Source organism: Malaclemys terrapin, chromosome 7 (genome assembly GCF_027887155.1).
Source record: "Malaclemys terrapin pileata isolate rMalTer1 chromosome 7, rMalTer1.hap1, whole genome shotgun sequence".
In the NCBI taxonomy this organism is placed as follows: domain Eukaryota; kingdom Metazoa; phylum Chordata; order Testudines; family Emydidae; genus Malaclemys; species Malaclemys terrapin.
The window spans coordinates 7,864,578-7,887,849 of NC_071511.1; the positions used below are offsets into that span (position 1 = coordinate 7,864,578).

Here is a 23,272-nt window from a genome sequence, read left to right on the forward strand (position 1 = left end):
CATACGTGTTTCAAGTTGGGGATCCAAACATTGAGGTACTCAAAGTTAGCTGACGCTTCTGATAATCTGGCCTTCAGCCTCTTTGTGCTGAAATTTCATTATCTGTAAAATAATGGCTGTGTTAAACCCCATGAGATCAAAGTTTTGGCCTAAGTGATTTGCTCAAGGTCACAAAGTGAACATATGGCAGAGCTGGAAAAACTTTGAGATCTCTTCATTCCTAGTCCAGCGCTCAAGATAATACTCTAACACCAGCCCCTCCAAAGCAACCAGTCTACTGTACTTGTGCTAGAAATAACAAAAGGAGGCCAAGCGGTATCAAACTAGCAAAGTTACTCACTCTCTCTCTCACACACACACACCCTGGTGGCAGGGAGTTGTTATTGGAGGACCCGTGCCTCTGGAATTAACCCCACTGGTTCAACACCCCTTGAGGGCTAAGAGTGAAATCCTTGCCCCAGCGAAGTCACTGAGATATCCGTCATTGACTTCAATTAATCAAAATTTTCACTCCAGATTCTCATTTCAATTAATCCGTTTTTACATCACAGTACCTGAGTTCAAAAGAACTCTGGTGACCTTCATGGGGTGGTGTAAGACTCATCGACCCTAGAGGCCTACCTTCTACAAGCAGTCCCAATACATTCAATGCAACTATTCTCTGATTTTATAGCAGTGCAACTCCCTTGCCATCATAGGAGTTACATTGGCACAGAATCAGGCCCATGAGTAACGTTTTGACGGATCTAACCTTTACCATTTGACTGATGTGATTGGGGGTTGGAGATGCATTTTTCTGACACTGTTCAGTAGTGAACTGCTTTAAAAAAACTGAGGCATGCTGCCAAAAATATTTTTATTTGGGGGAAAAAAGGTACAAATACAAAGATCAGGCTTAACATGAAATAAATAGAGCTGTCTTAAAGGAGAGAGCACTCAAAAGTTAAAGGCTGGCTTCTGGACAATAACCGTTACTTTACATCTTGTCTATATCATTCAGTAAAATAAAAGTGTCAATGAAATGAATGTCAAAACAATCTGACATCTCTCTCAGTACTGTTGTAGTTCATGCCATTAGGAAACTTCTTATCCATGTACACCTGGGAACGTACACAGTCAGCTAGGAGATAAAGAACACCGAGTTTTAAAAAAACAGACCAAGACTCATTTATGTCACAACTTTGAGGAACCACACAGCTTGAGAGAGAGTACTCTGCTTAAAGTACACTGCTAAAATGTGGTCACTATGGGCTGGACCACACTAAGCCCCCAGTTCAAACTAAGATACGCAACTTCAGCTACGTGAATAATGTAGCTGAAGTCGAAGTATCTTAGTTCGAACTTAAAGGTACTTACCGTGGGTCCACACGCAGCAGGCAGGCTCCACCATCGACTCCGCCTACTCCTCTCACGGAGCAGGATTACCAGCGTCGACGGCGAGCACTTCCGGGATCAATTTATCGCGTCTAGACAAGACGTGATAAATCGATCCCAGAAGATCGATTGCTTGCCGCCGAACTAGCGGGTAAGTATAGACGTACCCTATGAGTCTGGGTGGGTGGGAAGCTGGGAGAGGGTTCAGAAATTTTCCCCAATGTGACAAACAGGTATTACAATAAGACTTTACAAACTACAAAGAAAACAAAACTAATACCTGTACATTTTCCAAATTAAGCCAAAATAAAACCCCTCCCTGCCAAAAATAGGCATTTTCTTACTTTGATTTGGGGGCTGATTATTATTAATTTAAAACAGATGGCTACTGAGAAATGTAGAAGGTGCAATTTCTCTCTCCTAAACAGCTGCTAAGAGTGCACAGAAAACAATGGTTTTAGTTTTCCATATTATACATAAAGCTTGTTTAATGCTTCTAATTTTATGCATAAAAAAATGAAAATTTTATGCAGCTGCTTCTCAATTCTGCATCTGGTTATTGTTGCAGCTGCAGGACTATCCTGAACAGTAAAATATGGCAGGACAAGTTAGGAATAAAATCATTTTGTACCTGACTTCTTTTAGTAACATGTTGCATTTCTTACATGCCTTTTTAAACTTTTATGTTGAGAACTATGCTTTCGGTAACTTTGTTTTTTGTTTTTTTAATAAATATATTTAAAGGAGTTGTGTTTAACAGCTAAGAATCCTTTCTATGACACATAAAATATGAAATTGAGTATCCCATTTCTAACTGATTTTTTTTCTTTGTTTTGTTACTTCCAAGCAGTTTTGATAATTTGATCAGAAATCCAACACAGAAAACAATAAGTCAGCACAACATTAGTGTCAAACATCTGAAATGAGATTTTGATTTGTTAGCCCCCTACCTATAACTCATATTACTATAAATCTATTGAATATGAAGACATTTGATGACTAAAAATAGTTATAAAACACCAAACACCAAAAGCATACTTGAACTTTGCTTACTGTTGCCTCGCATGTCATTTTCTAACAAAAAGTACAAATGGTTGTTCTGTTTTACTTTTAATCAAGCATTTAAAAATTAACTCCATTTCTATCAGCCTTTGAAGAATCTTATATTTAAAATATTAAATGCTAAAATATTTAACTTTAAAGTTAAAAGAAAGACAGATGTAAAGCCTGGCAACAAAATGTAGACTGAATCCTTCTAAACACTTGTGGGTTTTTTTGTACTCCTTTTAAAATAAACACATTGCAATTAAGTAACAAAGTTCAGGGGCAGATTTTCAGAATTTAGCTGTGCAAATGCATCCACTTTTGTGCTCAGAAGTGGCCATTTCAACTTTCAATTGGTCATTTTCATGTGCAGTTAGAGCAACGGCCCGAGCCCACAGAAATTTTGCACACACACGTACAAGCATTTTTTCATGCTCAGATATCCGAAGATCTATCTAGCCACCTCAAGCAGCAGCAGGAGTGGAGCCACTGCATAAAGAAAAGCAAAGGGAGGCTCTGTGCAGCATGCGCCAAGGACACCACAATGCCTTAATTCGCTCGTGACCAATGTCCCGTATTAATCAGCTCTACCTCTGTGAAACAATGCCCAACAGCATAAAATGGTCAGCTGAAGGAGGCAAAAGGAGGACGTGGAGGAAAAAAGGGGGAAAATAGGGGCAGCAGAAACGCAACATTCCAAAAAGTTGACAGAAGCGACACCAACACAGAAAACCCCGTCACAGTCTGTAAAAGGGAAGGGGGGAGTGGCAACATTTCAGTAAAGCAGACTTCAGTAAAAACAACCTTTAAACACCTTTCGTAATTCCTTTGAATCTCCATGATTGAGGTTTTCCCAGTAGATGGGGTAAATAAATTGGATCACAGACATATTGATTACTCAGCCGCCCTCGAAAAATTACATTAGAGTAAATAACAGTATCATGCAGGTTGTTACTTTCATTACTCTTATTCCAGTTTAAAAGTGGCACTAAATGATGAAAGTAGTAGGGAGACAGGGGACATGTTAATCCTTTTTCTGCTCCATGTATCACGGGTAGCAAAACACTTTCTTATTCTGGAAAAGCTGCCCAACAGCAAGCTATTGTAAGGAGAACATGTAAAGAGAAGACTATTTTCCTTAGTAACAACAACTACTGGTAATCAAGTGCCAGCAGCGGGCATGAAACTTTACACCTCTGCCTCGAGCAACGTGTAGTGTAGCTCAAACGTGTAGGAAGCAGCTCAGTCAGACAGACAGACTGTTTGGTGGCAGCATGATCTGGAGATGGTGTAGAATTATTGCAGGATCAGTAAGAAGAAGGATATGAAGGGGCAGGGGTAAGTCGTTTAGCACTAAAAAGGGACGAGACTTTCCCAAGTATAGGGGTGATGAAGAAAGCAACAAACACCAGAGGTGAGAAGACTACAAAAGGGGTGTAATGGAGCGGGCTTGGACCAAGCAAAGGGAATGCGGAAGGGAGCAAGAGGAAATGAGAACAGAGATACAGGCAGAGGCAAACTGTGGAGCCCAGAAACAGAGGATGAATCACCTGAACGAGATGCAGGGAGAGCTAGTATTCAAAGGAAGAGTTGAGGTAACAGAGTGACTGCAAAGGAAGAGGATTAGATTACTGAGGAGGGGCAGGAGAACTATAGAACCACTTGAGTTGCTCCCTGGTTTCACCACCCACAGAACATGAAATCCAGAGTTGTGGGGAAAACAAATACTTGGTTTTAAAAATGAACTATAAAATAAATTGGAGGGGGGGGAAGGATAGCTCAGTGGTTTGAGCATTGGCCTACTAAACCCAGGGTTCTGAGTTCAATACTTGAGGGGGCCACTTAGGGATCTGGGGCAAAAATCAGTATTTGGTCCTGCTAGTGAAGGCAGGGGGCTGAACTCAATGACCTTTCAGGGTCCTTTCCAGTTCTATGACATAGGTATATCTCCATATATTTAATATTTTGTTTTTTTATTTAATGGAATTATAGCTGGGGAAAATAGCCGATTTTTCCAGTTCCGTGGCAGTTCTGGAGGGCATGGGGGAAGAATCAGCAAAAAAATTGGTTCAGATCAAACCAAATCTAAAACACTTTTGGAATTCTTCATGAACTGGAAAGTCCATTTGGGGTTTGTTCCAGCACAAGGATTTGAATCTGGATCTCTCACATCCCAGATGAATGGCTAAAGGTTATAATGTGGCAGCAACAGCACCATCATCCCCTTCTGGGCACCTGGCTGTTTTGTGAATGGCTGAAATTTCTCATGTCAAATTCGGGAAGAGTTTTAGGTTGGCCAAAACTTCATTTTTTGCCAAATAAACTATTTATTCAAAAAGTTTTGCCCATGAAAAAGGTTACTACACAGAAATGCCCAAAATACCTGCTAAATGTGTGGTGGTGAATATTTTAACTGGAAAACCAGATGCTCCAGCAGTACTCTCAATATTATCAAAACTGATCACATTTCACAGGAAGAACAGTCCCAGGTTATTTCATGCCTAACTGTTTCACACCAAACTGCAAGAATTTGAACATTGAATCAAACAAGAATTGTCCAACCTTATGTGAGTTGTATGCAGTTTGTTACACGGGTTAAATAGCAACAGTGGAGCAATCATTCTATATAATTCGTTACAGGGAGATGTTCTCAGCCATGCGGAAAATTCTAGCTATCCAGATTCTTTGGGAACTTCACAGTATTTTGAGTTTAAAAGGGATCTTATATTAAAGACTGCAGTTAAGAAGCAATGAATCATAACAGCAATGTTCTTTATTGAGAAGTAGGCCCCACATTTGTGGAAACGCTTCTCTTCTTGTACGAAGTGTAGCTATTGGATATTATCAATACTGTTAACCAAAAGGTTAATGAGAATTCAAAGCATTAGGAATACCTACACACATACCAGTGTCTTTTCCAAACAAAACTAATTCAACAATATTCAAGATTGGTCAGAATAGTGTATTCTATTAGGGATAAGATGACCACTGACTGAGCAGACATGCTTTGAATTAGTATTGGACTTACCTGCTTTGAACTCTTCAGCTACCTACTTTCTCTTAATTAAATCACTCAATCGTTCAATGAAGCTTCTGGAAGCTGCTTTCATCCATGTTTAAATTAAATGGCAAAGCAGCACGGTAATGGAAGGATTAGATACAGGGCTCAAAATGGACCAGACCACAGAAGGTCAATGACCCAGCACTTCTTTTTTCCTGGGTCCCATCTTTTTCTGCAGAAACTCAGCTTTCATTTGAAGAAAAAGGTCATATCTACACTAGAGGTGCTACAGCAGCATAGCTACGGCACTGTAGCCACACTTGTGACCCCATTATGCATAGACGCAGACTACAATGACAGAAAGGGTTTCTGATACTCCACTGCCCCAAGTGTTGGTAACTAGGGCTTGGTCCACACTTGGGCGGGGGATCGCTCTAGGAAACGCAACTTCAGCTACGAGAATAGCGTAGCTGAAGTCGACGTTTCCTAGATCGAATTAAGTTTACTTACTGCGGGTCTACACGGTGCAGGCAAGCTCCCCTTGGCGAGCAGGAGTTCCGCAGTCGATGGGGGAGCGCTTCTGGGATCGATTTATCACGTCCAGATGAGACGCGATAAATAGATCCCAGAAAATCGATCTCTACCTGCCGAATCAGGCGGGTAGTGTGGACCTAGACTAAGTCGATGATGGAAGCATTCTTCCATCAACCTAGCTGAGTCTACTCCAGGAGTTAGATCAACATAGCTATGGCACTCAGGTGTGTGGATTTTTCACACCCCTGAGCACACTAGCTATGTTGATCTAAGTTTTAAGTGTAGCCCACGCCTCAAACGCTAGTTTGGAAGAAAACCATACAACCATGAAACAAAATCAATGCAAGTAATTTCTGTCTCAGTATGTAGTGAGCCTGAAACAACAGATCTGAGAGGTTAAAAATGACCCACTCCTATCAATGCCTGATGGTAGGCAACTCAGATGTCCAATGGCAATAAGTTAATTTTCAACATTTAACTATTCCACGAATATCAAGGGATGTATTTAAAAAAAGAGTAGCATCTCATTTTGATACAATTAGTTGATCATGTTTGAAAGAGTACAACTCCTCCCTCCTCCCCCCCCCCAATTTGGCCCATGGAAGTAAAAACCCAGATTGGAAGGCCTGTGTACATTAAAATGTACTGCAATGTTTTTTTTTTATATATATATAATCTGATTCTTTTGTATTTGAAACTGAAGGGTGTATTGCTTTTCAGTATTCGTTGGAAATTAAAATGAATGCTTTATGGAGTGTTACCCAACTGCATTAATGGCAATGTGAAAATAGCAATGAATATTGAAGACTTCCCCTTTCATTTCTGATTTCCATGTTTTTAAGGTGGGGGGGGAGGGGAATGAGATGGGGAAGAAAAGGGGATAGGGGAATCGTGGGGAGAAGCGGGAGCCCAGCATGCAGCATCCCCTCACCGTGACGAACGCCAACCACCTGCACCCCCTGCAGAGTCCCATTGTCCCTGCACCCGGAACCCCCCAACGAGCCCTTGTGCATCCAGATCTCCCACTGAGCCACCTGCAGCCCAGACTGCCCCACACAGAAACCTCTCACCCCACACTTGGGATCCCCCACACACTAAGCCCCTCCACACTTGGACCCTGCTGGGCTGAGCTTGCCCACCCACACCTTGAGGGTCTGGCACAGGGGGGCAGGGCCCCGGGGTGTTTCTGGGGCAGGCCCAACCCCTTGCACTGTGTCACAGCCAGGTGCAGTCTCACTGCTGAGTCCCTGTACTGGGGGTTGGGGGGAAAGCTTCGGGGTGATCTCCCACCTCAATGCAGCCAGGAGAGTGTGCCATACTGGAGCCACATTTATTTGACAAAATTTGCAGAATTTTAAAATATTGTGCACATAATTTTAATTTTTTTGGTGCAGAATTCCCTCAGGAGTAAATTTGTGTCAAACTCTGTTTGGCTGACATTTGAATTCAATTAAAATACGCAAAAATAGCATTTTAATTTTTTAATAAATAAAACTACCTTAAATGTGCTTGATACATTTATAAAAAGTTTATCTAAACATGTTTTGCATTTAAAACTGATTTATTAAACAAAGGAAGTATTCTCTGCTAGCAAATGGAACTGATTGTTTCTGGTTATACCATGCCCTTCAAGATGTTAGAATTAGTAGATCTCATCCTCTCATGATCTTGTTTTCATTCATAGATTACAAAAGGAAAACAAGTATCAGAGGGGTAGCCGTGTTTGTTTGCTTTTTACAGATCCAGACTAAGAGTCCTGTGGCACCTTATAGACTAACAGACGTATTGGAGCATAAGCTTTCGTGGGTGAATACATCAGACACATGCCTCTGTGGGAAGTGGATAGTCACCCACGAAAGCTTATGGTCCAATACGTCTGTTAGTCTATAAGGTGCCACAGGACTTTTTGTTGCTTTTTAAAAGGAAAATAAGTTTTCCTACATTTTCAGCTTCCAACTGGTTTCTTAACTTTGAATGAACTGGTCATTAAAATGAATTACTTGAATAAACGGAAATGAAGAAAATATTCTCTCTGCACCTGCAGAAGAGGCTTTTGCTGTCAGAAAATTATTTAGCACTTCCACACACCCTCATTCCCGGTCCTTAGCCAGTGACTTCCAGCAGTTTAGTGGTCTGACTTTTTTAAAGGTGGCAGCAAATAAGTACTAATGTTTGTTTTCTTTAAACTAATTCAAATAAAAATCTGATTAAAATCAAAACAACCGATTTAAATAAAAAACAATTTTTTTAATCATCAATTTTTATCCACCTTGGGTAATTGCATTAGACAGACAGACTAAGAAATGCCATTGAGTTGAGCATAAGGCCTCATTTTGTTTGGCCACAAATCTATTAGAAAATACAGTCTCCGCTGTATTCCATCTCTGAAGCTTTTGCATGAGTTAGAACTCAGCAAATCTTTCAGCTGTAGACCCAAGGCATGCTTTCTGTACTCATGTCAAGATAAAAGGATATACCTCTCAAAGAACAGAACTGAGGCTCTTAGTATAACTTTTTCTTTCCACAAGAGTATTCAGTCCACATTTTTGAAGATGATGTTTGAACCACATTCTATGTGAAACAATATTTAAAGTTAGTCTAGTATCAGATGACTAATCTCAATGATCCTGCACTGTTTTCTTTAATATCTGAATTTGGGGTTACAAAAATGTAGCTAGAGGGCTGAAAATTCTTTAAATGATCTTTTAGATCCCTAGTGCCCTAAAGACAAAATGCATCTCTCTGATACAAGTGGGCAAATCCATTTGAAGTCAGTGGGTGCTGTGTGTGCATATGAAGTCAGAAGTTGGCCTTCAGTTTGGTCATGTGTCATCTTGGGTGACTTCTGAAGAAATATGGTAAATAAAGTATCTGCATTTACTCCAAACATTTCTTCTAATCTATTAATGCAAAGGAAACAGATAATGTAATTTGAAATTTCTGAGGCAATCAAGAGCGTTGTTTCTATTCAGCTATCTGAAAGAATGTGATCATTTGGTTTCAGATTAATTTCAGGTGAAAGCTGTGTTATATTATGAAGAGCTCCTTTGTGAGTATCCTACAATAGAGACTATCCATATGTCATTAAAGTTCTCTTTAAACAGCTTGTTCTCTTCCACTGTTCTGTCATCTACTCAGCTGGCTGTACAGTTTGATCTGTTTTACATGTTGTAGTCTGCCTTCCCTGTACAACTTCATTCCTTTTTCTTTTCTCTTTTTAACCTGAACTACTGTGTCAGGTCTGCCAATATCGTGCTAAAGAAGGAAAGGAAGTGTTGGAGAAGAATTAAAATATGGCAGGAGACTGTGCTTCCCCTTCCCCCCCCCCCCTGCTTCTTGATAGAAATTACCTTCCACTTCCTTCATGATTCAATAAACTTTAAACAGAACTTTCTTCTTTCCTTGTATAGTGAACAGTCCCCAAAGAAAAGTAAGTTATGTACTCTACAGTAAAAATTACTATTATTTATATATAGTAAAAGCCGCTGGGGTTTCACGGTTGCGTTGCTCTGGAGGTGTCAGGAAATACAGATAATAAATACTTAAAATAATTTTCTATGGCCCTATCAGAAAAGGACCAATCCCAGTTGAGGGGAAAACAATCTTTCATAGAGTTCCTCTCAATATTTGACCTAAAATATGGATTTCTGAAACACTCCTTGAAGAGAGAAATTTTGTTTAAGATATTGGCTAGTGGTTCCTTGGTCTCCAAGAGGATAAATCTTCAGATGCAGGGACTCTCAGACCCTGTCATATAGCAGAGAGGGAAAGTGTGTGTGGGGGAAGGGGGGCCACAAAGACCCTGCCATGGTGCAGAAGGAGGGATGAGGGAAAGGGGAGAATGAAGAGCACACAGAACTCCTGGTGGTGGTGGTTGTGGGGGGGAGAGGGGCGGAAATTGGGGATCCTAGAATGCAGAGGGAACAGGATATGAAGGTCGCACAGAATCCCTGGCATATACTGAAGGTGTGAATAAGGGGGCACAAAGAGACCCGGGCATGGGGGAAAGGACGAAATGGGGGCATAGAACATAACCCTAGTATGAGGAAGGATGCGGAGGATTGCAGGCATCCCTGAAATAAAATGGGATGAGATGGTAGCAGACTACGGGGAGCTGGGGGGAAGGCCGCAATGGAGGAATGTAAGGAGCCTCTGGTGCCTGCAATATGGCTGGCCTACAGAAGCTACAAAGAACATGTGTGCATATATGCATGTGAGAGAGAGAGAGAAAGAGAGAGAGAGTTATATAAACAGAGATGGGGTTTGTTTGGGGGGGTTTTTTGTTTTGTTTTGTTATCTTGAATCATAAATACATGGAAGAACATGTATAATGAAATGGAGATAAAGAATATCTTCTCTTGGTATAGAAGTACCAGAAGTATTGTTATACTAAACTGAGATCCAGACAAAAAGACTTGAGAGAATGTAGGAATAGCTCACGATGGGCAAAATTCACCTCTCTGAAATGCTAAAGCAGTTTCTGACAGCAGTAGATGCAGAGAGAATATTTTCTTCATTTCAGTTTCCACAACTAGCTTAGTTCAATAGCTAAGACAATGACTGGGAGTTGAAAAAAGCAGGAAAGCTTGTTTCTGTCTCCCAATATATAAACAAAAATGAGATGTGAAAGGATGAGCTCTACTAGTTCTAAAATCTTGAAGGACATGATAACAGAAGCAATCAGTTCAATTCACTAACTACAGGTACTTCCTTTATTTAATAAATCAGAAAGGTTTAAATGCAAAACACATTTTGATTAACTTACTTCCCCCCCCCTTATTTATCCACCAACTGTTCGGTATTGTTTAACTAATAAAATATTTTGTGCATTTTTAACAGAAGTCGAATCTCCATCCAAATGCTGTTTGACACAAATCATAAGTAAAGAAGAAATGCCTTTTTCACCATTTTCCAACATCAAAAAATACAAAAATTAAGAATCTGAATAAATGTATAGTAATTTAGGTAATAACTTAAAATACGTAGAAATATAGTATAGCCTTATTAGCAAAATCGAAAACCCAAATTTACTCTAGTATAAAGACTGCATTTAGTTGCAAATCAATCTTTTTAATGTTTACCAACTAAGGAGAATCAACCTTTCTACAGGAATATAGCTAAAATATACATATGCAAAACGAAGTTTCCCTGCTCGCTGATTTAAACCATGATTAAAATCAGTGATGATTTAAATCAACTCCACGCTGGCCTATGCACCACATACAGCCCACCTGAGCCCCGTTTGAAGGATTTAAGTGATGCCTTTTGCACAAAGATGAATTTTATGCCTTAGGACAACTTAATATTGTCATCATCGTCAGAGGAAAGTCTATGGTTCAGTACAGAACGGAATCCAGTTTCCAAGCTTCACAATCTTGTGCCTTAACAACTCCATCCTTTTAATACTAAGAATGGGACACCTTCGGATCAGCCAGTTATCATGTGGTATTCAGAGTCACTTCAGCACAGCATTTTCTCCGATAAGTATTACCTATGTTTTTCACTCTATATGCACTACAAATACTGGGTGGCACAACTCCTGTGAAATTTCCTCCTGTACCCTATAACATATCTTCTGCACAAACATCTCAGACATACACTCTACCTAACACATGGCACAAAAGCAATAGATTTTTAGTGATTTAAAATGATGCTTCTATATATTTATATTTTAGATAGTCTAATCCAGCAATGCTCAGACAGACTCATAAGCCGGAATTGGTTCTTTTAATCCGTCTCCTGCGGCTCTTTGCTGCACATGATTTCAAAATACTGTGATTTAATTAACCACCGGTAAGGATGCTTTTACCATGCTATTAACCAACTGTAGTTGAGAAAATAATACTTGATCAGTCATTTTGCTGTGAGAATAATATTATATATATTATATATTATAGTGTGTGTATATATAAAGAGAATAAATGAAAAAATGAATTCACAGTAGTGTTGCTCTTTAGGGTAATGTTGATAGCTAATTTGGCTCCTGAACCACTGAAGTCTGAGTATCACTGCTCTAATCCATACATAGCATAGATGGTGCACCATTCTGAATTTGCAGTATTGAATACTATTGGTCAGCAAGCATTACATGACATCAATACGTTACTATCGCTCAAAGGAATAATAAAGACAGTCCACTCCTGGGACACTTAGATTGAGCATGCTGAACCAGTACAGAGGACTTTTATCTTGTTCTGCAAGTGGCAAGTTGGTGTTCATGAAGCAATGACAGCTTACACCCAGTAAAATCAAATGCAGAATCTACCATTAAGTAAAGTTTCTTACAATGGATCTTATTATGTTTCTTACAAGTTTCTTATTATGACTGCAGCATCTAATTCCTGAAGATCCTTGGAAACGGTTTGATTTTTACATATCAAATATTTTTAATAATGCTATTTTTAGCTTATCATCCACAGCACATCCATCTCCTCCTTCCTTTTCAGAAGCAGAGACTTGTCCCCAATATATAGAAAAGCATGAAAACACAAAGTCTGTATTTTAATATTTGGATCATATATAGTATTTCAGACAAACAACAGACTCTGAAATCCCTCAGCTTGTTCTGTGTTGAAGAGAGGTGCTTAATTGAGATAGTTTGTTTATCCATTGAGTTTCTTTACAAGGCAGACCAAGCAAGACTGTGGTATATGTGAAAATACTACAATCTGTTTCCTTTGGAAACTTAGAAATCTTGACTTGAAACATAAAATTACATAATGCTGAACTTTCTGGCATTCTGCAAATAGTGCCTCTACAACAGTTACACCTGAGAATTGTATAGTATGAAAAAGCAACGAAATCTTTTGAGCCCAGTTCTGTGTTCCTTACCATGCAAAACTCCCTTGGAAGTCAATATGAATGATAGTCACTTAATGGAAGTCACTTAAATTTTCTTGACATCTGTCACACTTATCTTGCTGGAAAAAACTACCGATCTTTTAACTTATTTAAAAATCCCTTCTAGATTGCCTTCTGTATTATTAATATGTTTTCAAAATCTTTCCAAGGAAATTACTATTCACTGTTCATGTTAGAGAGTGTTTACCATAACAGAGGTACTAAACATTTTACAATAGAACTGCTGATACCCAATTATTGTATAAAGACTTATCTTTTTACGTATGTGTGTATAATGCCTTTGTCTAAGTGCTTTATTAGGGTTTGAAATACAGCCATAAAACAAAAGAGGAAGCTGAAAGATTAAAGTTTCATGGCTCAGTGCCTTACAGAATTATCCTGTATATCAGAGGAATTTGGTCACACTACTTCAATTTCATTGAGAACTGAGGCCTTGTCTACACTTAAGAGTTTGCCATGCAGGTAGGCCAGCAAAATCCAGTGTAGACAAGCTTATACCAGCAAAGAAGTCCACTTGTCAGTATAGCTTACAAACCGTTCTCTGAGTGAAAGAATGACTTTTTTTGCCAGTATAATTATTTGTCACTAGATCTTTCGCCACTACAGAAATTTTGCGCCCCCCCACCCCCCAAAAAAGTCACACTCCTAACCGACACTGCTGTACAAGTAAAACTTTAAGTGTAGACTAGGACTTGGAGTGAACTAAATTTTAAGTTACTTCACCTATCTTCTCTTGTTTCATAAGATATATCATTAAAAAAGAAGACGTCACATTACCTTGTCAGTTTTTCTTATTAAACTAAAGCAGTTTCTAGGTTAAATGAAAAGGAGATGCAACATGTCAGCAATAACAGACATCTACGAACAAACCTAAGTGTCCTCATGGCCAGTAAAGGAGGAAAAAAACAGCTCCAGTAATTACTATAGTTCTTACACATTCACTAAGTATTAACATGGATATTCGATTGAAATAACTGTCTTTACTGTCCAGTTCAAAACACATGAAAAAAAAAAAAAAAAAAACATGACATAGGATCTAGAGATGTTACCTGACAAAGGTATTTCTTATGCCATTCTTTTGTGGGACTTGTAAGCCAGTGGTGTAATATTACACGATTTCAGTTTTTCATTTATTTCCTACAATTTTGTAATACATACATCCGTGGCCCAATTGCTACATTGACTTTTTTTTTTAAACATTGTGACAAAAATAAAGCCATATTATGAAAACCCCCATCAAGCCTCCATCTCCCTTAAACATCACCCTCATCAGGACCCACTCTCTTCAGCTGCCCAAGAGAAAAGGTGAGCATGGCCACAATCTCTGAAGGTCAACAGTCCCTGACTATTTTTGAAACAAGGGTGAAAGCCTGTTCCACAAGGGGCTCTGTTGCCAGCCCCCTATAATAAACAGAGGAATCCAGCTGGAGTTTGCTTGTTGGCAGTAGCTGCAGCAGTATGGCATGGGGGAATTGCAGTCTTTCCAGCACACAGTATTTGGTCAAGTCATGTCATTTTTCTTTGAATAAAGTGCAATAGTCTCCTACTAATTGTTAATACAGGATCAGATTCGAACCCTTCCTTACTCATATACTATTAATCCTGTCAGAGCATCTAAGAGAACATGCTTCTCCTGGGTTCATGCTATTGATCTGTCGTCCTTCCACTTCAACAGAGGTTAAAGAGTCTGTAAATGGATATTTTGTGCTATGGCAATTAGCTTTTATTTTTCACCTGGAAATGTGTGAGTAAGTGTTGACTGTGTATTTTGTTTGAAAAACTGAAAATAATCCAATTTTTGATAAAAGACCCAGCACATTAAGTTGAGGGTAGTTACCATATGTCACATTATGATATAATACTTATCATTACTCTTCATATACCTGTGTAGTAATCATAAAAAGTTGGTTATCAGAGTACAATGCCTTTGTTCTCTAGCCAGAAGTCTGAACAAGGACCAGGTTTGGGGTTAGGAGCTACTCAGTTCAGAAATTCCATCTATGGAATACCTCCCTGTATATCTCTATCAAAGACCTTCCAAAGCTGCATTCAAGCTTTCAATGTGATACCTTTCTAATCAGGTCACTTCATTTTTGAACTTTTTGGTGTCTCTTGTAGATTCTTCCTTTTTGATTTGCAGGCAGTTTTTGGCGGACCATTTGGCCCATTCTTTTTCAGTTAGGTAAATCTTTTTTATTGTGCCCTTTGTGGAATGACCCCAAGTGATGCTAGTGAAGTGACTAAACATAAAACAGATAAATGTGAAACTGATCTGCAACTGTAATGTAATGATCAATATACCATCATCAGAACTTATGTTCTTGCTGCTGGATTTTCAAACCACACCTTATGACAAAATGACAGCACAACATGCAGAATGATGAGGAGGATATTGTTAATTACTTAATGGATCGATGAGTATGTCAATCATTTCAACATGCAACTGTTCTTCATATTATAAAGCACAATTCCCTTACTGCACAGTAACTGTCTATTCTTCTGATGCAAAATGACAAAAGAGTAAATTATCACTGACTGATGGAAACATTTAGGTAGCTGAAAGTGTTGACAAGCTAGCCAAGTTCAGTAAAAGCACTGCATACAGTTCACATTCTGCAGGTGGCAGAGAATTAGTTTCTGCTTTTATATTTTATTTTTCTTTCCATGATAAAAAATATTTTCAATACAGTTTTCTCCCTAGATCAATATTCCTGTGATTTACATGCCACCGTCAATGACATCATTAATATATTGTGAATATGCCAAAAAATAAGACTGTTATTCAAATGAACTCCTATCTATTTTTATAAGCAAGTAAGCTTAGACAAAAAGAAGAACAGGAGTACTTGTGGCACCTTAGAGACTAACAAATTTATTAGAGCATAAGCTTTCGTGGACTACAGCCCACTTCTTCGGATGCATATAGAATGGAACATATAATGAGGAGATATATATACACACATACAGAGAGCATGAACAGGTGGGAGTTGTCTTACTTAGACAAGCTTTTATTTTTGTCTCTATTATAAATCCTTTTCTTTTCCCCCATTTTCTCTTTCCTGATTTTCACCCACATAGCACCTCTTCTCAAGTTAAATGCAGGAAGGTGGCTATATTATAATAGCTCCACTGGAACCAATACTATAGAAAGTGAACTTGTGAGAGAGAAAGAGTTTAAGAAATAGCAGACAGAGTGTCTCAGGGATGCTGAATTTCTGTCTTATCTGATAAAACTACCACAGCACAGATTTTTGCCTGTGTTACCTGGGGAACCTGTCACTATCATGACTGTTAGTTGAGGAGAGGTAAAAAGGATGGATGGATTTGGGATTACAAAACAGTATCCTAGATTTGCATTTAGAACAAAAATCCCTAGAACTCCAGAGCAAAAAAAAATTAAAATTTCCATTAGGGGTTAAATATCTCTATCCAGCTGCCTAGAACAAGAAGGGCAGAAGCAGTATGGGATAGAATGTTTGTATGCATTTGCACTGCTACCTTATTAAACAAAAGGAGTATGGGTAATCTCTATGAAAATGACTGCAATTAGGATACCAAACAACTTGCTGGCCTTGACTATCCATTTATAAAGCTTCAGTCGTGTTTTTCAAAATAAGCATGAAATATAAAGCAGCCTTCAGAAGGATTAATTGGGGAAATCATAGAATCATAGACTAAGGTCAGAAGGAACCATTATGATCGTCTAGTCTGACCTCCTGCACAACACAGGCCACAGAATCTCACCCACCCACTCCTGTATCAAACCCCTAACCTATATCTGAGTTACTGAAGTCCTCAAATCGTGGTTTAAAGACTTCAAGGTGCAGAGAATCCTCCAGCAGGTGACCCGTGCCCCACGCTGCAGAGGAAGACGAAAAACCCCCAGGGCCTCTGCCAATCTGCCCTGGAGGAAAATTCCTTCCCGACCCCAAATATGGGGATCAGCTAAATCCTGAGCATGTGGGCAAGACTCACCAGCCAAACACTCAGGAAGGCTGTTCCTGGGGCCGGCTCCAGGCACCAGCCCTCCAAGCATATGCTTGGAGCGGCACCTGGAGGGGGGCGGCGCTCACCCGGGGAGAGCGGGGCCGCAGCTGGGCTCGCCGCTGTCTCCCGGCCGGGGAGGGCGGTATTTATTCCTCTGATATATTTAGAGAGAGCAATCATATCTCCCCCCTCAGCCTTCTTTTGGTTAGGCTAAACATGCCAAGCTCTTTGAGTCTCCTTTCATAAGACAGGTTTTCCATTCCTCGGATCATCCTAGTAGCCCTTCTCTGTACCTGTTCCAGTTTGAATTAATCCTTCTTAAACATGGGAGACCAGAACTGCACACAGATTCCAGATGAGGTCTCACCCATGCCTTGTATAATGCTATTAACACCTCCTTATCTCTACCCGAAATACCTTGCCTGATGCATCCCAAGACTGCATTAGCTTTTCTCATGGCCATATCACATTGATGGCTCATAGTCATCCTGTGATCAACCAATACTCTGAGGTCCTTCTCCTTTGTTACTTCCAACTGATGCGTCCCCAGCTTAGAACAAAAATGTTTGTTATTAATCCCTAAATGCATGACCTTGCACTTTTCACTATTAAATTTCATCCTATAACTATTACTCCAGTTTACAAGGTCATCCAGATCTTCCTGTATGATACCCCAGTCCTTCTCTGTATTGGCAATACCTCCCAGCTTTGTGTCATCCACAAACTTTATTAGCACATTCCCACTTTTTGTGCCAAGGTCAGTAATAAAAAGATTAAATAAGATTGGTCCCAAAACCGATCCCTGAGGAACTCCACTAGTAATCTTCCTCCAGCCTGACAGTTCACCTTTCAGTACGACCTGTTGTAGTCTCCCCTGTAACCAGTTCTTTATGCACCTTTCAATTTTCATATTGATCCCCATCTTTTCCATGTGGAACCATATCAAATGCCTTACTGAAATCGAGATAAATTAGCTCCGCAGCATTTCCTTTGTCTAAAAAAATCGGTTACCTTCTCAGAGGAGGAGATCAGGTTGGTTTGGCACAATCTACCTTTTGTAAAACCATGTTGTATTTTGTCCCAAAGGACATTGAGGTCAATAGTAATAACTACTTTCTCCTTCAAAAATTTTCCCAAGACCTTGCATACTACAGATGTCAAACTAACAAGCCTGTAGTTACCCGGATCACCTTTTTTTCCTTTCTTAAAAATAGGAACTATGTTAGCAATTCACCAGTCATAAGGTACAACCCGAGTTTACAGATTCATTAAAAATTCTTGCTAATGGGCTTGCAATTTCATGTGCCAGTTCCTTTAATATTCTTGGATGAAGATTATCTAGGCCCCCCGATTTAGTCCCATTAAGCTGTTCGAGTTTGGCTTCTACCTCGGATGTGGTAATAGCTACCTCCATATCCTCATTCCCATATGTCATGGAGACAATGATCTGAGAAAGTGTCCAAAAAGGAATACTTCTCACTCCACTGCGGTCAGTCTAATTCTGACTCAGAATAGTCAATAGTAAGAGACTCCAGAGAAGAATCTATGATCAGAATTCCACAAATTCAAGGAAGGTAAACTTCACATTTACTGACATTGACTTGGATTACAAACTTGAGACCCAATTCCAATGCACCCAGTGAAGCTGTATACAAATAACTCAAGGCAGAATCTGGTCTCACGATAGTTTAAGTTTTTCTTTTAATATACAAAGTTATTTTTACTATCCAGAGGTCCATTCAAACTAAAAGGATGCATGGTCATTTCAATGAACAAATCTTGAAAAAAGTTATTTCGATTATTCCAGTATTTCATTGGGCAGATTAATATTTTAGGTACTTCCCACTGGCATTTCTTTCCCTAACATGTTAATATGAGACTACTGTATTGAAATACACTGAAAAATTCTTAAAATGAATGCATACAGAAGTATTCTGCCTTAACATTTGCATTGTCATGTTCCATGCTTTTCTAATATTAAGGTGCACTTTTTGTACAGAGATTGCTGACAGTAAGAATCTCAAGCACATAATCAGCAAGCTAAAATACTGCACAACAAATCACGATAATATCTGCACTTTGAGACAAGCCATGTTTTAAACTGGTTTCAACAACAAACATATACGGGTATTACAAAAGGGCTTCTTATTCAGACAATTTTTTACAAATCATATATATATATCAGACACCTAATAGGTCACATCATTGTCATTTTAAGTTACATAATGACCAAAATGGAAACATTTAATGTTCGTTTGAAATGATTTTGAAAAATAGGGTTTAATACTTCTGTCAACATCAAAAGGTTTAAATTAGTTTCAATTACTGAAAAGTCCACAATTCTAATGATGTTAAGTGATTCACCACACCATTATATTAATACCCTTTAGCTCCTGGAGGTCAGTTCAGGTCTCTGATATAACCATGTTAATTTACTTTCTTGTGTGCAAGATTTGAGAATATTTAACTAAACGGTATATTTAAATAGCTTATAAAGATAAGAAACATCAGACAAAAAACAGCTTTTTTATTGTTAAACAGACAATTGCTGGAAGATAGACTATCCACGAGTAATATGATGGCTGTAGTGCCAACCTGTTCTGATTAAGAACGGTGAGTGGGGAAAAAAGGGCAAGCTGCTATCAAATAGAAATATCTACTAATCAGATTTTTTTTTAAATGCTTAAAAGCAGGGTGATTTACCAAACCACATTCTCTTTGAATAGCACAGCTACTCTGTCATGTTTGAACCAAAGTCCCCGTGACACAGGAACACTGTGTATTTCAATACTCTGTGCCAAATTCTTCCTGCAGGTACACCACAATGTTGATACGGAACATGAACAAAGCATAGAATTTGGATTTAGCACATCTGGGTTCCTTTCCTGGCTTTTGTCACACACTTTTTGTCACTCACCTTTATGTGGCTCAAATTCTTCATATGAATAAACCCACTATACACAAATATAAATCTGTTTAAAAGTAATTTTATTTATACTTGTTTTCTTCCTTTGTTAGAACAGAGTTTTGTTTGAAAACAAGGTTGTTGTTTTTTAAAAGACGTTCATCTGTTTCTGTCCCTTGCTCCCGAAGTCATGACCCTGCTCATGACATCACAATGATTTCTATAGCAGACCCTCATAATGTTGCAGTCTTGATTCTGAATGTATTAAAACTGACATAAGCAATGTTAAAGACTCCATGTTATATGCTGTTTACAAAATAACATTATGGTGGAAATAAAACCACGCTCTGAAAAATATTGCTGTTATAAAGCTTGCTTCACATGTGCAATGAAACAAGCACTTATTGACTGGATGATATTTCAAACTTCTACAATAAACATCAAATTTAAGATCGTGTGCAACTAATATAACTTATTACAAGGCAATTTATTTTCCAGGGTGGTATCTAGCAAAGGAGATATCACCCATTACTAGTCAACTTACTTAGTCTCTTAGCAGCCGCCAAGGCATCATTCACAGAGTCAGCCACGAAGAATCTCTGAACTGTAACCCCATGGTCTGCCATCAGTTTTTTACTCTGGTATTCCTGCAGGTTCAGCCATCGTCTCGAGGTTAATTGAACAGCCTACAGAAAGAAAGAGAAATAACAAAATGCTCATTATGAACAGTTCATGCAACAGTCAACTGCACTATTAAGCCTCATGGTCACCTCAAACTAACAATAAACAAAATTATTTAGGAGAAATGGAAATTATTTAGGCATCATTTTAGGGAAATGCCATTTCAAATGTGTGGCTAAAACATTCTGAAACCTATCAAAGATACTAAAATGCTGCACAAGGCTCACAGGGTGATCTTGGCTTGATGTGTATGTCTTATTTAAATCAACACAGGTTTGCAAATTTACTGGGTTTGATTTCTACAGTATATTTATGGTTTTATGCATTTCTGTGCTACCTAAAAATACTATTATAAAATTGTTACATTAATAAAAATATTCTTTGCTTTATTTTAAATTCCACAACATACTAAATATTAAATAGTTGTCTTACATACAATAAGTTTCTCAGACACTATATACACACACTGTATATCTGAGTAGGAAAAAAAATTATTTTAATTAAGGGTTAAATTTTCAAAGTAATAATAAATCCCAACACATTTTAAAAGGTTTGGTATCTATTCCCGATTGGCTCTGGTTTAATGACCTTTTGTTAAAGGAACTAGCAAATGACCAGTGTGGCCATAGGAGTCCAGGAATAGCAGCAGAAGAAACAACTTCCCAACCTCACCATACAAGGTTTACAAATTATACATATGTGTATGCATTATATATACACCATCGGTGGGCAGGGGGCTGGGAGAGAGATAGAGACTTATGCACATAAAACCAAAGGCCAACAAAACAAAAGATCTGAAAAGTGCCACAGGTCCACCACTGAAAAGTGCAGAAAAGGGCATTTCAGAGTTGTGAGCTCAAAGGAGCGGGCCTGAAGTCTACTCCTTTCTATACTGTACTGTTACATGGTCAGCTGTTCCAGCTTCACACTTTTTAGCTGGGATGCCTCAGCTCTTTCTTTAAAGCTTCAAATACTATTAAAGACCTTGCCGGACTATTGCTGAGCATTGTGAACAATCTTCTCTAGCTTCCTCGTCCAACATGAACAGCTTTGATGAACAAAGTTAGAAACGTGGTGAAGTATTCTGATGTCAGTCACATCAGGTGGCTGCCTGCCTGGCTCCACTTTACACTCTCCAAATATAATTGGATTTTGTTTTTAGGCTAAGCGAATTTAGTGGTGGTGAAAGGTGCCAGAGTGACAGCCTCCTGGAGACTGAAGTCCTATTTATCCACATAACGGATACTGCACAGACAAAATGTAAGCATGCACCATCCCCTTCCCCCCCACACCTCTCCCCCCTAAGGAGCCTCAACACTGACTTAGGCCTGGTCTACACTGGGGGGTGGGGGGAAATCAATCTAAGTTATGCAACTTCAGCTACATGAATAACACAGCTGAAGTCAATGTACTTCCATCTACTCACTGCGGTGTCTTCACTGCGGTGAGTCGACTGCTGACGCTCTCCCCTCGACTCCGCCTGCGCCTCTCGCTCCGGTGGAGTACCGGAGTCGACAGGAGAGCACTCGGCGGTCCATTTATCGCGCCTAGACTAGACACGATAAATCGACCCCCACTGGATCGATCGCTGCCTGCCGATACGGCAGGTAGCATAGACAAGCCCTTAGAGGCACCACTACCAGGAGAGAATAAAGTCTCCATGTCCACTGCTAACAATATCAGCCATTTAGTGTCTGAAAGCACCTAGCACCCATTGGGTTGTAGAAGAAACAAATAATTACAACAATTTAGTAATAAAACCTGCTTCGGGAAAACCACATGACTAGATAGCTTTGCCATCAAAGCTGTGCAACCCTCTGGACATTTTTCCTCTATCCCATAAGCCATACCACTTATCTGGATAAGTTACTCTAGATCCAAATTTCCTTGCTTTTGTACATGTTACACTTCCATTATTACTATATTTTTTTCTTTATATATTCCATGATCTAAAGTAAAAAATAAATGTAATGTCATTTAGGCCCTGATTCTGCAAAACATTTGTACATGTTTAACTTCAAACACATCAGTAATCCCACTGATATTAAACATATGGGTAAATCTTTACAGAATTGAGGTTTTATATGTTCCCAGATCAGAGTGTTACAATTTACAGTGAATATGGAACAACCTTCATTGTCAACACAATTTCTTTAAAAAATTAACTTTAGTTAACATTTACAAGGGGAAGATGGGGGGGGGGGGGGGGAAGAGATTTTACATGTTCCATGACAAACCAACTCATGCTCCCCTCTCACATTTAACCAAGCACTGCCATATTTTTAGAAATATCTGCAGGCTGGCTAACATTTCTTCTTGGGATCCATATTAAAATGGTCAAATAGAAAACGGGAAGAGTTAACTGAAAAGGGACATCAGCCTGAATGACAGCAGTGCTACCTGGAAGTGGTTTAATTACAATCTGTGTCATGAAGAAGACACTCTTCTCCTTATGGAGAGATGAACTGCTGCCCTGGTGGCAGATAAACCACCATAATTTCTCAGCTGCTGATAAAATAAAATGCACTGAAGGCATGCTGGCACCTCCCAGCTGGACATAACAGAAAGGATTATTTATTATATTAATATTTGGATCTCTAAAATCAGGACATAAAACATTGATTATCCTTATATAGTTTTATACTAATAACAAAAAGTGTTAATATGTCCACCTTTCAACAATATATGGCTTTTATGCAATACTGGAGTTTTAGATATTACATTAAATCAAACAGAAACATCCATCTGTTTGAACACAGGACACAAAAGACTGATATTAAAGACACGTAAAAGCCATGTACTTTTATACAGGAAATGTGAGGTTTTGCATATTACAAAGTGATTCCTGCAGAACATAAATAATTACAAATGGCTCAGAACTCACA

At 38.9% G+C, this 23,272-nt stretch overlaps 1 protein-coding gene across 1 annotated transcript in view; it reads right to left on the reverse strand.

Moving 5' to 3' along the window:
* The window catches only part of SUCLG2 (succinate-CoA ligase GDP-forming subunit beta), a 222,894-nt gene that overhangs the window by 160,276 nt on the left and 39,346 nt on the right, over positions 1-23,272 (reverse strand). Inside the window, exon 2 of the mRNA XM_054034186.1 lies at positions 20,251-20,392. Coding sequence (XP_053890161.1) covers positions 20,251-20,392 — 142 coding nt within the window. The remainder of the gene's footprint in view (positions 1-20,250; positions 20,393-23,272) is intronic.